The 16,781-nt window shown below is 59.1% G+C and overlaps 3 protein-coding genes across 4 annotated transcripts in view; all 3 read left to right on the top strand.

Moving 5' to 3' along the window:
- Positions 1–5,451, top strand: part of DOCK3 (dedicator of cytokinesis 3) — a 569,026-nt gene extending 563,575 nt beyond the window's left edge. For both annotated transcript variants that reach the window (XM_057311740.1, XM_057311742.1), the window contains 2 exons: positions 1,444–1,526; positions 2,311–5,451. In XM_057311740.1, the coding sequence (XP_057167723.1) occupies positions 1,444–1,526; positions 2,311–2,820 (593 nt within the window). In that variant the 3' untranslated portion in view covers positions 2,821–5,451. The remainder of the gene's footprint in view (positions 1–1,443; positions 1,527–2,310) is intronic.
- Positions 2,841–10,189, top strand: MANF (mesencephalic astrocyte derived neurotrophic factor). Its single transcript, XM_026500398.3, has 5 exons — positions 2,841–2,878; positions 6,199–6,629; positions 7,378–7,505; positions 8,260–8,401; positions 9,696–10,189. The coding sequence occupies exons 1-5, from the start codon at positions 2,841–2,843 to the stop codon at positions 9,878–9,880; spliced, it is 924 nt and encodes a 307-aa protein (XP_026356183.3). The 3' UTR covers positions 9,881–10,189.
- Positions 10,190–12,428: 2,239 nt separating this feature from the next.
- Positions 12,429–15,549, top strand: RBM15B (RNA binding motif protein 15B). Its single transcript, XM_026500937.4, has one exon. It carries the CDS (start codon positions 12,507–12,509, stop codon positions 15,186–15,188), a length of 2,682 nt encoding a protein of 893 aa, XP_026356722.1. The 5' UTR covers positions 12,429–12,506; the 3' UTR covers positions 15,189–15,549.
- The last annotated feature ends 1,232 nt before the right edge of the window (positions 15,550–16,781 follow it).

Raw genomic sequence — 16,781 nt, forward strand, 5'->3', positions numbered from 1 at the left:
ACTCTACGTGCATCCATGACATGTAGGTGCCAGGAATGGGGCCTCTCTGCAGGCTTCAAAGCACCCTTGGTTCCACAGTCCTCCCTCTTCTTGGGAAGCCACCGGTCCAGCCAGACCTCAGCCACAACTCTTGGGCCATATGCTCTTTCATCCAGCAGGCACGGTGAACTCGAGTCCTTGCCTGAAAACCCCTTGTGCTTCCGCAACCCAGTCAGTGGGCAGAGAGGCAGAGGGATGGGCACAGATTCCTTGCCACCACAGGCCCTTTGGGGGTCCCTGCCCACCCCCTGGCCATGCACTAGCTGTAGGAGGAGGCAGTCTCTGCCTCCCACCCACCGGCTTCCTGCTTTTCCCACTGGCTCAGGGCAGTCGGAGAGCCCTGACTTGGCTCTGGAGAGGAGCTCTGTGGCCTGTCTTCTGTCTGCATTCTGTCTCCTCAGCCCATTCCACTCTGCTCTGCTCACTTCTTCTGTTCTCTGTCCTCTTCCTGGCAAGTCCCAGAGGCTGCAGACATTCGCGCCTTGCTGTCCTCTTAGCTTGCCTCCCCCTAAGTACTCTTTACACGTCAGTTCCCTCTGCTGCCATCATCTTAAGCAGCTCTGTCTCTCCCCCGTGGGCCACAGTGTCTCACTTGGCCAGCATTTTTGGGGGGCTGGCATACCACTTCCACATGTGCTGGGTATGTAGCGCACACCTGGAGAAGCCAGAGGCTGTAGGACAGGCTTCTCCCTGAGGGTGGCTCAAGAAGTAACCTGCCTTCATGCCATCTCTTTCCACCCCTCAGCGGTGCCAGCAGCCCCCAGCAGCTGGAGCCTGGATAGCGGAGCCCAAGAGGCCCAGCCCTTCCTGTCTGCCCACATGGGGCGCATCCTGGCCCCCCCAGTGCCTCCCCGAAGCCTGCTGCATGGTAAGAAGACCTCCAGCGGGTCCCCCAGATAGTCCCTGGTTTCAGACTCTACTCAGGGGCCAGGGCAGAAGCCCTCCAAACTAAGAAGATGGGCCATGTTCTGGGCTGACCCAGCCAAGGAAACAACATCCCCGCCACAGGAAGGACCCTGCCGGGCTTTGGGGTCAGTGAGGTTTCCAAGTACAGCGGGTGAGCTCGGTCAGGCCTTCCCAGCCAGGGGGCCGAAGACAATGGAACTGACTGTGCCGAGCCCGCTACCCACCAGCCTGCCGGAGAGCTGCCAGTTGTCCATGGCCTGTCATCCCGTGGGCTCTGACATATTCGACCTTCTTGATCTTTTGTGTGGCACAGGTGTCTTCTACTCCAGCAGCCTGTTTTGGAGAACTCCAGTGAAAAGAGAGGTTTTCCTGTGGCCGTCAATGCTGAGGGGTCCCCAGGAGACTCTTCCCATGGCTGCCCAGTTGGCCCAGCAAGATGTGCTGACACACAGCCCCGGAGGGGCCCCGGCTGAGGCTCTGGTTCTGTTCCCTTTGCAGGTCATTACTCCCTACACTTCGACGCCTTCCACCACCCCCTGGGTGACACGCCCCCGGCCCTGCCTGCCCGGACTCTGCGCAAGGTAATGTACCGAAGCGACAGCCCCACCGGGGTGTGAGAGGAACCTTCTCATCTGCTGTGGAATCACCTGGCTCTACAGAGGGAACTGCAGCCCTCCCCGGCTCCTCTGTGCCGGAGCGCCCAGCCTGGCGGAAGCTAGGGGTGGCCAGAGCCACACTCAAGATGCAGATGACTGATATATCCTGCAAGCAAGGCGATGGGGACAGGGGGGTCAGAGGGTCCTGGGGACAGCAACACACAGTACCCAGAGTGCACGGGCGAGGGGTAGTGAGGGGCTGGGGGCTCCTTGCTGTTGCCACGAGGTATCGGCACACTACAATTCAAGCAGTAGATACTCCCATGGTAGATCGTAGAGCATTTTAAACTAGAGTCCAGTCAAAAGCAAGAGGCAGGAGGCAGCAAAACCTCGTGAAAACTCATTTTTCTGCACATTGGAAAAGATGGACTCAGTCACAGATTTCAGCAGCAGAGTCCATTCATCTGGCCCATGGTCCCTGGGGTTCTTTCTGCTCTCCCCACTGGCCTGCTGACCCAGCCTTTCTGCCGGCACCCCAGAGCCACAGGGTACAAATGACTAGCGGTCAGGGCAGGGCCATTTTTTCCCACAGAAATACTGCTGATTCTGGGGCTCCACTGGCTTTCTGGGAGCAGGGGACGCTGGGGGGCGGTGGCCGAAGAGACAAATGGGCAGCTGACGTGTGTGGGCGCCCGGCCCTCTCTCCACACGGCGAGCCCGCCCACCTGTCTGCAGAGCGGGTCTAACACGCCCACCCTTTCCTTTGCAGTCTCCTCTCCACCCTATCCCGGCCTCCCCCACGAGCCCCCAGTCGGGTCTGGATGGCAGCAACTCTACACTGTCGGGCAGTGCCAGCAGCGGCGTGTCCTCCCTGAGCGAGAGTAACTTTGGGCACTCCTCAGAGGCCCCACCTCGAACCGACACCATGGACTCCATGCCAAGCCAGGCCTGGAATGCTGATGAAGATCTCGAGCCACCCTACCTCCCTGTCCACTACAGCCTCTCCGAGTCCGCCGTCCTGGACTCCATCAAGGCCCAGCCATGCCGAAGCCACTCAGCCCCGGGGTGCGTCATCCCTCAGGACCCCATGGACCCGCCTGCGCTGCCACCCAAGCCCTACCACAGCCGCCTGCCGGCCCTGGAGCACGAGGAGGGCGTGCTGCTACGCGACGACGCCGACAGGCCCCGGGGCCTGCACCGCAAGGCCTCGCTGCCCCCTGGGAGCGCCAAGGAAGAGCAGGCCCGCCTGGCCTGGGAGCACGGCCGAGGGGAACAGTGAGGGGCAGGGAGGCGGCCGGGATGCCGCCCGCAGTGAGCAGCTTGCCCAACCACTCCAGGTCTGAAAAGCAAGTCCCCCCCACCCCAGGGAGCCAGAGAGGCCCGGCACTCAGGAGAGAGCCACCCCGAGTCTACGTTCTACTGCCGTGAACTCGTGTGTTGCCATGTGCAGAGGCCACAGCAGCATGAAGGGTTGTGGCTTCTCTTTTTATTTCATTTTCTACGTTTCCATTTCTATGGGTTTTCCTTTCTTTGTGCAGTAGATGCTTTCTTCCTCCTGCAGTTCCAGACCACGTGGAGCTATATGGAGATATTGCACAGACAGAATTGCTTTGCAGCTTTGCAGGGCCCAGGGTTCAGAGCCCAGGCCCTTCCTCCAGGGCAGAGAGGCACAGAAGAATGGAAATTGCACTAGGGACTTCTTCCGCTGCTGCATGGACAGAAGAGCTCATGGTTGTATTCAGGGATTGCAAGGACCACGTGGACTACACGTCACAGGTGGACAAGGGAGCTACAAAACATTTTGCACAAAAGCCTACCCACCAGCCCACTCTTCCGTCCAGGAGTGTGCAACTGAGGGGCTGCTTGGGCCAGCCTGCCAGCTCAGGCATGTGACCTGGCCTAATGGCACGCCCAGGGCACACTGCCGGGCTTCCGTGGGCCAGCCCTGCCTCCCACTCTACCTTGGATTTTTCCCTCCATTGCTTTTATTTCTGACCATTTGCTCCCTTCCACTCTCAACACACCTCATGCCCTGCAGGAGCCCCCCTGGCAAATGGATCTGCAAAGGTTATCTCCCGCCCTCTGGGGTTTGAGTGGGGGTGTGGAGCCAGAGGGACTACCCTAGCCACCTTCCTCCCCCGGGCCCAGACGGCCAAGTGTTGAGAGAAGAGCTGGCATAGGAGTGAGGCTGGGGCGTGGCCGGGGCCGGAAATCCTCTGAATTTTCAGAAGTGGCCAGAAAGCCTATCACCCAGCTCCTGAATCAGGGATTTTCAGCACTACCTCTGCGCAGTGGGGCTGGCTGCCCAGCCAGGCTTCCAGCCCTGAGGACTCGCCGTCAGGTGCAGCGAGCTCCTGGGTAAAGAGGGTGGGAGGGAGCTCCTCCTTTCGGAAGCAGAGAGCCATGCAGGTTGAACTATCCTCTCCCGAGTGACCAAGTGCAGTCTCGTCCCCCATTCCCCACCTCAACCTCCCCACCCCACCACCCCCTACCCCGCTCCAGGCCCACAGGGACCACCACTCAGGGTTCGGGGCAGGCAAGAGGCCAGTTTCTCCAGCCTCCCCAGTCTGTTGGGCAGAGCGCAGTGGTGTCTTTATAGGAAACTTTCAGGTCAGGGCAGTGATTTTCCTCTTGGTTTATTATTTGGGGGGATAGGGTGGGGTGGTAATAGTATTTTACCAGGGTGCTTCTAAGTTACTTAAAAAAAAGTCTACAGACAAAATATTTTTCTTTCATTTGCCTGAGTTCACTACTTTGATGGTCGTAAGGCGGCCTTCTCCTTGTTGAGCAGGTGTGTTCTCCCGTAGTTCTCTTCTGCTGGCCTGACTCCCAGGCCAGGCCCCGGGCCCTAGACCCCCATCCCTTCCCCTACCGTCCCTCTTTCCAAACAGACAAGGCCGGTCAGGGTGTTCTCTTGTACACAAACGCCAGCTTATTGAACAGGAATGCCAGCGAGTAACCTATTGGGAAAGATGGAGGGCCGCATCACCTTCAGGGCCTCTGGGGGGTGCTTCTCACCAGTGTGGGTCTTTTCTGACACTGTAAGGATGGCTCCAGGCAGAGTGGTCGGTCATGGCAGCCCCAACCTCAGAGGGCAGGCCTGGAACATCTGGTGTTCACAAGTGTTAAGAGGGTCGGGGGCTAGCTCTGGATGTTGAGTCTTAGGTAGGAGGGCATCTTTATAGATTTTAGGGCACTTCTGAACATCAATCCCTGGACAAGGCAGTCATCACATAAGAACATCGACCTTCTCCACCTGGTGGGATAGGATGGTAGGGAGGGGAGTGTGGGTTGGTTTGGCCTTGCCTTTTTATGCAAGGTGAGCTAGGTTTGTGTTTTCGCTTTCCATTTTCCCTTTCCATTTTCCCTAACTGGATAAAAAGGACATAATCCAAACCCCTTTTGTTGGAGAACGCCAGTCTGAGGGGAAGTGGGAGGCCAGAAATGAGAATCCTCTGAAAAGATTGTGAAATACTGATTTTCATTCTTTCAAGCTTATTTGTAAATACTTATTTGAATGCTGTGTATTTGTACAGGAATTTGAGCAAAAAATGTATAGAGTGTGATGTCCAATTGGTTTTCAGCCCTATAAATGTGTTTTTAACCTCCAGCATTCTGTGCTTATTTAAAATAAGACTTCTAACCATTTCCTTTGTGTATTTATGTTTAAAAAAGTGATTTAAAGATGATCTTACCTGTAACAGAAAGCAAAGTTAAAAGAAAAAAAAAATTTGTACTAGTGTCCCAAGAGGTATTTTACTGTATATATTGTGGTAGCATGTTCTAAATCCAACAAGTAATGTGAATTTTAGATGTAAATATCTGCCACTTGATTTTTCCCCTTTTCCCCACTCCCTTGACTGCTGTGATGTGAATTAAAGATGAATACCTGATACTGACCCACTGAATTCACTGAATGGGAGCAGCCCTAGAGCCCCTCTCCAACCCTTGTCGCTGGGCTCCAAGCCCTTTAGCCCCATAGAAATATCTCTGCACGGAGCCCAGAGCCAGCCTTCCAACGTCCTGCCTTGAGACAGACAGCACTTTAAAGGAGGGCAGCCAAAGAGGAACCCCCCTCCAGTGCCTGTCCGCTGACTTGGCGGGCCCCTAACCTACTCAAGAGGCGCCCCCGGCAGCCAGGGACCCCCGCCCCCCCGGAGCGGTCGGCTGGGAAGCCGGAGGCAGCGGGCCAGCCCTTTAGCTCCCCACCGAGGCGGGCCGGCTCGGATCGCACAGCCTCGGCACCGAACCGGGCCAGGCGCTTCCCTGGGGCCTGGGACGGCAGCTCGGAGGGGGGCCCTGCCTCTGGGAAGTCCTCCAGCCCAGCGTCCGTCCACCCCAGCCGGTGTCCGGTCAGCCCAAACAAGGCGGCCTCCGGCCTAATGCGGACCTTCGGACCTGGTCGGCAGGCCTCGCGGGCGCTCCCCGAAGCCTAGGTCCCCCACCCACGGGATCGCTTGAAAAAACGGAAAGGAACTTCCCCGGAGTCTGCCCTTTGGGCCGCGGCTGACTGCAGAGTCGCTGGCCTGCGCCACGAGTCGAGGCCCGGGAGGAGAAGTCCGCGGGGTTTCTCGGGCCGGCGTGGGGCACTCTAGACAATTCAGCAGACGCGGGGTTACGGCCGAACCCCACTCCAGTCCGAGACTCCCGGCTTCAGGTACCGCCGCTGCCCCTACTCAAGATGGCGGCCCTGGCTGCTTCCGCCGGCCCCGCGGCTGCTTCCTGCCGGACGCCCTGGTTCAATCAGCGGCCGACAACTGTCTAGGGCCAAGGGCGGGCGACGCTACCAGCCAATAGGGAAGGGCAGCGTGGAGCCGCCCGTCTGGGCTCCGAGGCACATGGACCAATGGGAGTGCGGCGTGTGGGAGGGCGCGGGGGCCGCCCGCCAATGGGGAACTACGGCGCGCGGCCGAGACCTGGAGGTAGCACCGCACGGCGGGCGCGGTTCAGTCGGGCGGCGGCGGCGGCGGCGGCGGCGGCGGTGGAGGAGGAGGAGGAGGAGGATGTGGGCCACGCACGGGCTGGCGGTGGCGCTGGCTCTGAGCGTGCTGCCAGGCGGCCGGACGCTGCGGCCGGGCGACTGCGAAGGTGCGGCGGGGCCGGGGTCCGCGCGGCGGGACCGGGGTTCGCGCGCCGGGGCCGGCCCGGCGGCGGCGCTGAACACGACGGAACGGCCAAGAGGCCGGAGCTGGAACGGGAGGGGGCGGCGGCCGGTCCCAGCGGGGTGCGCCCGAGGAGGGGCAGACACCAGCCTAGAAAACAGTTCCTGGGCCTAGGAAACTGGTCCGACAAGAAAGTTGGGACTAGATCGTGCAGAAAACTTGGCTTGACATTGAGATAACGCCGGAGTTTTTGTCCTTTCCCATCACTGGGCAGAGGCTCTCCCTGGCTCAGGTCGGGAGCCCCTAGGGCCGGCCGTGAGCGCCGCGCCGGGTCCGGTGGGCTTGCGAAGCCGCACCTCGGGGTTCGGTGTTATGTTTGAAAATGAGAAGCATTTGGATCGTTTTTGTCTTCGCTCTCCAGTTTGGCCTCTTATGAGGTCACACTGAGTCCATCTCAAGGACACGTGTTCAGTCTCGGCTTAAACTTTGTGGAAGGAGCAGGGAGGAGCCGTGTGTGGGTCATTGGGTGATGCTCGTTCCCCGTGTGCCCTGGGTGTACCAGGGGACCCCAGCAACCTGGAGCTGGGTTCTGTCGGCCTGCAGGCACCTGAGAAACCCCGGTGATGGAAAAACTCACTTCCGTGTCTCCTATTAAAATTGCTGACGGAGTTCCCTCCTGGTGGATTGGGGTGCAACTTGGTGATTGCTGATCATCTCCCTTCCCTCTTTTCCAGTCTGCATCTCTTATCTGGGAAGATTTTATCAGGACCTCAAAGACAGAGATGTCACATTCTCACCATCCTCTATTGAAAAAGAACTTATAAAATTCTGCCGGGAAGCAAGAGGCAAAGAGAATCGGTTGGTGAGTAGCTGGTTCCCCTCCCTGCCTGGCCCTGCCCACTTGTGTTCAGGAGGTGTGCTGTTGTGTCAGTATGCTGGTGTGGGACTCATGTGCTTTCATGCATTCTGCAGTTAGGATATTTTTTTTTATCATGTTAGTACTGATTAAGCACCTACTGTGTGCTGGGCACCAGGAGGATCAGTGGGGAGAAATGACAATCAGGCAAACAGATGATGCTGTGGGATGAGTGTCCCGGAGAAAATGACCAGGGTGCTCTGGCAGAGAGGGTGGGTGCTGATTTAGGCAGAATAGTCAAGAATCTCTCTGAGGGAGAGTCATCGTTGGGGGGCGGGGGCACGGATGGGGGGAAGAGCCTCCCAGGCAGAGGGAACAGCCATTGTGAGCACCAGAGGCCATGTGCAAGGGCACAAGAAGATAAAGTGGGCACAGGGTGGGCTAGGGCCGAATTGAGGACAAGAGCCCTAGCAAAATGATGACTTTTGTAGCTTTAATTTCCCTGGCAGTCGCTGGTTTGTCTGTCTCTGTTTAAAGGTCTGAATCTTGGTGACTCGTAAACTTACTTGGAGGCTGTCAGCTCTGGGACCGAGCATGTATTAAGAGCCCAGGGTTTACGCTGACCGATCTGACTGCCAGGACAGGCAGGGCGTGGGAACATGAGGCCCTGCCAGGAGAGAGGTTCTGAGATGTCAGTGTGTTGCGGAGGAGAAGGCTCTCAAGTGGAACCACCTGAAGGCCGCTGTCCTCTCTTGTGCAGTGCTACTACATCGGGGCCACAGATGACGCTGCCACTAAAATCATCAATGAGGTGTCCAAGCCCCTGGCCCACCACATCCCTGTGGAGAAGGTCTGTGAGAAGCTCAAGAAGAAGGACAGCCAGATCTGCGAGCTGAAGTACGGTGAGTGTGGCCAGGCCTCACTGAACCGCCACAGAGCCTCTGCGCTCCGGCACCACGGAGCTGACTTTCTAGCTGGGAGAGGCAGCTGAGAAGCTAGAGCCGCGGCCAGTGAGTTCGGCAGCCGGGTCGGTGGTGGTGGGAGGGGTACGGATCTGGCAGAAGAGGCCTCACGGAGGAGGTGGCGTTCAGCAAACTTTGAAGGCGGTAGCAGATCAGCCAAGAGGCGCTCATGGACGAGCATTCCAGGCGGAGGAAGCGGGCAGTGGGTGGCGCACGGACAGGTCACAGGGGGCCTTGCAGGTTGGGGAAGGTTTGGCTTCAGGTCTTTAATCTGAGTGAAGTTGGGAACATGGTTTTGTTTGTTTTGGTTCTGGTTTGGAGGTGGGGCGCAGAGAGGTTTTGGGTTTTGTTTTGTTTTAAGATTTATTTATTTTAGAAAAAGGGGGCAGAAGGAGAGGAAGAAGCAGGCTCCCCATGGAGCATAGAGCCCAATGCAGGGGCTCGATCTCACGACCCTGAGATCACGACCTGAGCCGAAATCAAGAGTCAGACGCTTAACCAACTGAGCCACCCAGGCCCTGGGAACATGGGTTTTTGAGCAGAGAAGGGATGAGGCCTGACTTGGGTTTAGTAGGCTCGTCCTGCTGAAGGCCCAGTGATCTTTATTACCTTGAAGAGAAAAGCTGTGTGCAGGCAGGCGCAAGAGTTCCGGGCACTGTGGCACCCCTCTGGTGGAAAAAAGCAGGCCAGGTCCTCAGAGTCAGGACCAGGAATAGTTGTCCTCGTCTATAAAATTTGAACAAAACCAACATATTTTATTGTGACAAGTGTCCAAGGGCCTGTTTGCCCACTTGTGTTCAAGATGCCTAGTCTCCTGAGAGGGACCTGGGACAGGTGCAGTTGGCTCACGGTCTCTCTGTGCTCACGAGTGGTCTTGGGGAGTAAGCTCCTGACCAGGGCCTGTGTTGGGAAATTGCAGCAGGGAGATCTCTCTGCTCTGTCACCCTGGAGCTGTCACTCTACGGTGACTTGCTCTCTACTGTGACTAGTTGTCAAGGTACCTGGGGGAGTGGGAACCACATTTCTCCTATAAGGTTCGTCCCGTAAGGACCACGTGGCCTCCGTCCCGGGCTCGGGACGCCCCTGGGGTGAGACTGGCCTTCTGGTGAAGGGCCTCGGGGCAGTGGGCACTGACACGCATCTGCAGGGGTGACCTGTCCTGGGACTGCCGGGGCAGGGGGAGGGGGGGGTGTCTGTGGCCACTCCCACCAGCTCTCCCTGCTCTCTCCTCCAGACAAGCAGATCGACCTGAGCACGGTGGACCTGAAGAAGCTCCGGGTTAAAGAGCTCAAGAAGATCCTGGACGACTGGGGGGAGACGTGCAAAGGCTGTGCGGAGAAGTCTGACTACATCCGGAAGATTAACGAACTGATGCCTAAATATGCCCCCAAGGCAGCCAGTTCACGGACTGATTTGTAGTCGGCCTGATCCCTGTTGCACCGGAGGGGAAAGCAGCTCACCTGCGTCTTCCCCACAGCCTTTTTGTAATTTATTTTTTAGGCGGGCTCCTGACAATGTCAGGTGTGAAGCCTGGAGCTTTCCTGACGATGCTGGCTCTCCAGCGCCCCCCTGGGGGGATTCACCTTGTTCTGTTGCTGGTTTACTCTAGGACTTCAAAGTGTGTCTGGGAATTTTTTATTAAAGGAAGAAAATTTCTAGCTGTCCTTGGAGAATTAAAGTGAATCTGAAATAGGATTTCAACCCTCATGAAGATCCCACCAGTTTATGCTTTCCAGCTTACAAAGAATGGTCCGATATCTTCACATTGGTCCCTCGGCCTCCAGGGCTGGAGACGCCAGGGCAGGCCCCGGGCTGAGGCGGGGGCGGGGGGCGCTGGTGCAGGACTGGAGGCGAGCCCGGGAGGAGGCTGCGCCCAATCCCCACCCCGAGGTGACTTGGAGTGGCAGTCACAGGAGAGGAGCCAGAGGCTGCGCCGTCTTGCAGAGCACAGAGGGTTGAATCTGGTGTACAAGGCGGGGCTTTATTGGGGCTGTGCCCGAGCAGGACGGAGGGTCGACTTAGTGTGGCCTTCTGGGAGGATGACCTCCGTCACTGCCTATGTTCAGTACCATCACGTTTCTAAACATGCTGTTGGCCCGGCTTCCAGATCTGGCCATCTCCTTGGTCATCGGAGTTTGCAGTCTGGTGTCAGTCCCAAGCTTCTGATGCCTAATTAGGGTTTTGCAAGATTTGCAGGGGTTGGTTTATACAAAGTCAGTGAGAGGCTGCCTTCTGCCTTATGTACCCAAGATAAGCCTAACCAATGAAGTCTCGTCCCCAAGTCTGGTTTTTCAGCTCCTCTCCGGGGTTGGCTTTGGGAAACCCAGTTGTCAGTATGAGCTGTGACTTGGTGGAGACCCCTCTGCTTCTCGGGCCTGCCAAGACCACCTGAAGGGAAGGACTAAAGCAGTGCTTTCCAAGGAAGACCCCAGATCACATCGTTTATGCTGCTGAATTCAGTTTGCCTCCACAGGCCTCGTTACCACCTGTGTCATCCACTGACGAGAGCCAGCAGCAGCCCCACGTTTGGCACATCTTCAACACCACGTTTCTAGGAGGGAAGCAAGAAGGTTGAGCTACTTCTCAGGCCAAGACTTACTTCCTTGTTTGGAGGAATTAGGTGGGCTATTAAGATCTGACAAGTGCCTGTCCTGAGCCCCCAACAGGTGCTGGGAAAATCCACAGCCAAAGACCGAAGTCTTAGGAGGTGGATGGCTGTGGCCTAAAGGCCACACAACACAGGCACACTGAACACCCAACCACTACAGCTCTAGGGCTGACCCCCCAAGGTGATCTACAAAGGGTTAACCCATTCTGGACATGGAGTTCAGATCAGGCAACTGTTACAGTTGTTTCTCATAAGAGCTCACCCCCTGCACCTGCCTCAGCTGCTCCAGGAGCTGCTTTATTTGAATGCAGGAGGAGGAGGAACTGGCAGACTCTTCCCCACCCCCACGGTTTCCTTGCAGAAGTTGGGTCAGGTTCTGCGATGCGCCCAGCAGCTCTCTGGAGAATGAAACCTTCCCAAGGGGGCTTGAGCACCTGGGCAGGATTCTCCCCGCACCTCACCTCTGGAGAAGAGGTCCTGGCCCTGGAGGTAGAGAGAAGGGCACTGGTCAGCGAGAGGTAAGCGTGGCAAGCTGTCGGAACTACTGAGTTTGGCCGCCTCTTCACCCTTGGCTCCGTGGCCCTGCCCTTACAGCCCACTATCTGCTCGGGAGCCCACAGCAGAGGCTCGACCCAGTGGCGCTAAGGAGCCTATTCCCACTCGGTAAACGGCAGGTTTGTCGGCTGGGGTTTCTCTGCCTGGACCCAAACGGGCCTCGCCTTTTGCATTCATAGCCCATGGTGTCGTCGCGGCCTTTCCGGGGACCGCTGCAGGTGATACCTGAACGCGGAGGATGCCGGCTTTGTGGGGCGTGGGCCCTGGACGAGGCCTGGGGAGCGGCGTGCTTAGGTCCTCGCGCCTGTTGATCCCGGACCACAGTCGGGAGATGCTATGGTGGGGACTGAGGGTATGCCACGTAAAGAGGACGGGCTGAGTCAAGACCAGGGAGCCCGGCGCCCACAGACGCTGCCACTCCCATTCCACGCAGCGCGGACCCCCGAGCGGGAAGCGGAAAGCCTAGGGCCTGCCGCCCCCTGGGGTCGGGGACAGAGCGAACCAGCCCCGCTCTCGCGAGGTCCCCGATCTCCACGTAGCAAGCCCCTTGGCCACGCGGTGGCGCCAGAGCCCACTGTCGGACCGCTCTCTCCCGCCCGCCCCCGGGGGTCACGTGACATAGGGGCGGCGCATTTCGATGACGTACAGCCGGCGCCCCCTCTTGCCCCGCCTGTTGCGGAGTCACGTGACAGCCCCGGCGCAGCCTGATAACGCGCCGCCCAGCCCCTGGGCGCCGCTCCCGCCCCGCCCCGCTGCCACCGCCGCGCCGAGTCCTTTTGTCCAAGATGGCGGCGCCGGGGGCGCTGCCTCCTCGGCCGCTGCTGCCGCCGCCGCCGCTGTGAGGGGCCTGCGGGCCGCCCGCCCGCCCGCCGCGCCGGCGCCATGAAGAGGCAGAGCGAGCGAGACTCGAGCCCGAGCGGGCGCGGCTCGTCATCGTCGGCCAAGCGGCCGCGGGAGCGCGAACGGGAGGCGGAGGCGGGCGGGCGGCGGGCGGCGCACAAGGCCTCGGGCGGCGCCAAGCATCCCGTTCCGACGCGGGCCCGCGACAAACCCCGCGGTAGCGGGGGCGGCGGGGGTGGGCATCGTGACGGCCGCGGCGCCGGCGACGCAAATCACCGTGCGAGCAGCGGACGCTCCTCGGGCTCGGGCGCCGGCGGCGGGGGACGCGGCGGCAAGGCCTCCGGGGACCCAGGCGCTTCAGGTGCTTCACCCCGAGCGTCTCCGCTGCCGCCACCTCCGCCGCCTCCTGGGGCCGAGCCCGCGGGTCCCGGCTCGTCGGCGGCCGCGCCCGAGTACAAGACTCTGCTCATCAGCAGCCTGAGTCCCGCGCTGCCCGCCGAGCACCTCGAGGACCGGCTCTTCCACCAGTTCAAGCGCTTCGGTGAGATCAGCCTGCGCCTGTCGCACACGCCAGAGCTGGGCCGCGTGGCCTACGTGAACTTCCGGCACCCGCAGGACGCACGCGAGGCCCGCCAGCACGCCCTGGCCCGCCAGCTACTGCTCTACGACCGGCCGCTCAAGGTGGAGCCCGTGTACCTGCGTGGCGGCGGTGGTGGCGGCGGCGGGAGCAGCCGGCGAAGCAGCAGCAGCAGCGCTGCCGCCTCCACGCCCCCCCCGGGGCCGCCCGCGCCCGCCGACCCTCTCGGCTACCTACCCCTGCACGGCGGCTACCAGTACAAGCAGCGCTCGCTGTCCCCGGTAGCCGCCCCGCCGCTGCGGGAGCCCCGCGCCCGCCACGCCGCGGCAGCCTTTGCCCTGGATGCTGCCGCTGCCGCCGCAGTGGGACTATCCCGGGAGCGGGCCCTGGACTACTACGGGCTGTACGACGATCGCGGGCGCCCCTACGGTTACCCCGCCGTGTGCGAGGAGGACCTGATGCCTGAGGACGACCAGCGGGCCACGCGCAACCTCTTCATCGGGAACCTGGACCACAGCGTGTCTGAGGTGGAGTTGCGGCGGGCCTTTGAGAAGTACGGCATCATTGAGGAGGTGGTCATCAAGAGACCTGCCCGTGGCCAGGGTGGTGCGTATGCCTTCCTCAAGTTCCAGAACCTAGACATGGCCCACAGGGCTAAGGTGGCCATGTCGGGCCGGGTGATTGGCCGAAACCCCATTAAGATAGGCTATGGCAAGGCCAACCCCACCACTCGCCTCTGGGTGGGCGGCCTGGGACCTAACACCTCACTGGCCGCGCTGGCCCGAGAGTTTGACCGCTTTGGGAGCATTCGGACCATTGATCACGTCAAGGGAGATAGCTTTGCTTACATCCAGTACGAGAGCTTGGATGCAGCTCAGGCCGCCTGTGCGAAAATGAGGGGCTTTCCCTTGGGTGGTCCAGACCGGAGGCTGCGTGTGGATTTTGCCAAAGCAGAGGAGACTCGGTATCCCCAGCAGTACCAGCCCTCACCCCTCCCTGTGCATTATGAGCTGCTCCCAGACGGCTATACCCGGCACCGAAACCTGGATGCAGACCTGCGGGTGCGGGATAGGACCCCCCCACACCTCCTGTACTCAGACCGAGACCGGACCTTTTTGGAAGGGGACTGGACCAGCCCTAGTAAAAGTTCTGACCGCCGAAACAGCCTGGAGGGCTACAGCCGGTCGGTGCGCAGCCGGAGTGGGGAGCGCTGGGGAGATGGGGACCGGGGCCTGCCCAAGCCCTGGGAAGAGAGGCGGAAGCGGAGGAGCCTTTCCAGTGACCGTGGGAGGACAACCCACTCCCCTTACGAGGAACGGAGCAGGACCAAGGGTGGTGGGCAGCAGGTGGACCGGGGCTCTGACCGCACTCCTGAGCGCAGCCGTAAGGAGAACCACTCCAGTGACGGGACCAAGGAGTCCAGTAGCAACTCCCTCAGCAACAGCAGACACGGGGCTGAGGAGCGGAGCCACCACCACCACCACGAGGCTCCAGACTCTTCCCACGGGAAGAAGACACGAGAGAGCGAGCGCAATCATCGGACCGCTGAGGCTGAGCCCAAGCCTCTGGAAGAGCCAAAACACGAGACCAAAAAGCTCAAGAATCTTTCCGAGTATGCCCAGACACTGCAGCTGGGCTGGAACGGGCTCCTAGTGTTGAAAAACAGCTGCTTCCCGACATCTATGCACATCCTAGAGGGGGACCAGGGGGTTCTCACTGGCCTCCTCAAAGACCACACTTCCGGGAGCAAGCTGACCCAGCTGAAGATCGCCCAGCGTCTGCGACTGGACCAGCCCAAGCTCGACGAGGTCACGCGGCGGATCAAGCAGGGGAGCCCCAATGGCTATGCGGTGCTCCTCGCCACCCAGGCGACCCCCAGCGGGCCTGGCACTGAGGGGATGCCCACGGTGGAGCCGGGCCTACAGAGGCGGCTTCTCAGGAACCTGGTCTCCTACTTGAAACAGAAGCAGGCCGCGGGGGTGATCAGCCTGCCGGTGGGGGGGTCCAAGGGCAGAGACAGCACAGGCATGCTCTATGCCTTCCCGCCCTGCGACTTTTCCCAGCAGTACCTCCAGTCAGCACTGAGGACATTGGGCAAGCTAGAGGAAGAGCACATGGTGATAGTCATAGTACGAGACACTGCCTAGCCCACACCTGTCTCCAGCTCCGCGTTTGTGTCACAAAAGCAGTTATTTTAAAATCTGACCACCACCCCGTCCCCACATCCTACCCCCTTGGTTTGAATTCTCTGCTGGGTTATTTTGGTTCATTTGTTGGGGGACCAGAGTCCTGACCCCCACCAAAACTAAGTTCTTAGATTTTCGGGGTTATGTTCGGTTTGTTTTGTTTTTTGTTTTTGTTTTTTTTTACAGCATTGAGAAAAGGGACTCCTGTCACGTTGATTTCTAGTGTATGAGATACTGTCTGCTGTGTTCTGTATTTTTTTATTTTTTGACTAACTGTATGGAAAGTTGTCAGTAAAGCCTTTGTCAGAGGATGGATTTTTAATCCTGTTCAGAGTCCTGGTTTAATCAAGTTTTTCCTCAGTGAATGGAAGACTTTTCCCCACTGCACGCACACAAATGCCCTACGTCAACTTCGCGGTCCAGGTGGAGCTCAGAGTCCTGCTGTGTTGGTGGCTCTCAGCCCCTCCGCTCTTTGGGCCCAGTCAGGACTCCGTTCACATTTGTTTCTAGCCTTGGCTGAGAGCGGGTTCGCTTGGCCTCTGGACCCTGCCTTGCCTGCCTGGGCAGAGCCCGCGAGCCTAAGCTCGGAGCCGGCAGCTGGGTAGTCCCGGAGTTGTTTCCCTGCCCTGAATGTGTGTGTGCGTCCCTCTGAGCTGTAGCTGTTGGACAACATGCCTAATCTTGAGGCCTTTGCAAGCAGGTAGTCTAGCAGTTGTGTGGTCTTGTGTAGTCACGGGTCAGACAAGTACGGTATTGATGCCACAGGGTCTTGGTGTCACAGGTCGACGCAGGCTCCTCTTGTTCAGCCTCCCTTTCAGCCTTGACGGGGCAGCCCAGGAACACCGGGTTGGAGGCAGAGCTGCCTCAGACTCCCAGGGACACTGGAGGCCAAATGCCAGAATGGAGGGTGGGAAGAAGCTTTTGCTAATTCTTAAAACTTACCCAGTGTTTGTGAATTCTGGTTCTTCCTCGTTTGGGAGCTAATGTGTCCATGGAGGGGGCCTCTGCCCAGTCACTAGAGCTTTTTAGGGGACACTGAACCCCTGAAGAATTTTTGCAGCACTGCAAGGGAGCGCTCTCAACCGGCATACCTGTTTCTCAGGTGTAAGGTGAGCGTGTGCCTTGGCCTCTTGCCCTGCTGCTGAAGTGGGACCCCTGGGAGAAAGGCACTTCGGTGGGGAAATGAAGTCACAGGTGCCAAGGTGTCAGGGCAGAGCTAGTCCGAGCCATTCAAGCCCAGCTGGGGAGGAATGTGGAGACGTCCTCCAGCTGGGAGGGAAAGATGGCTTCAAAGAGTAAAATGCTGTCATCCCTGGTCTCTGATGAGGTCAGAGGGGACCAGGGAGGGAAACCAGTCAGTTCTACAGCACTTGTCACCATAGAATACAGCCCAGATACACTCTTCAGTGTGGCAGTTTGGATGTCCCAAAAGGACCACTGTCAGAACTGAGGACAGCAGCAGCCTCAGTAAGAGAAGTGAGCCAACCGGCCAGGAACTCCAGGTTTTCTTGGCCACGCCACTCTCCTGGCCTGGCCCACGACCCCAGCCCATGC

The sequence above is a fragment of the Ursus arctos genome, unplaced genomic scaffold (genome assembly GCF_023065955.2).
Source record: "Ursus arctos isolate Adak ecotype North America unplaced genomic scaffold, UrsArc2.0 scaffold_14, whole genome shotgun sequence".
NCBI classification, from domain to species: domain Eukaryota; kingdom Metazoa; phylum Chordata; class Mammalia; order Carnivora; family Ursidae; genus Ursus; species Ursus arctos.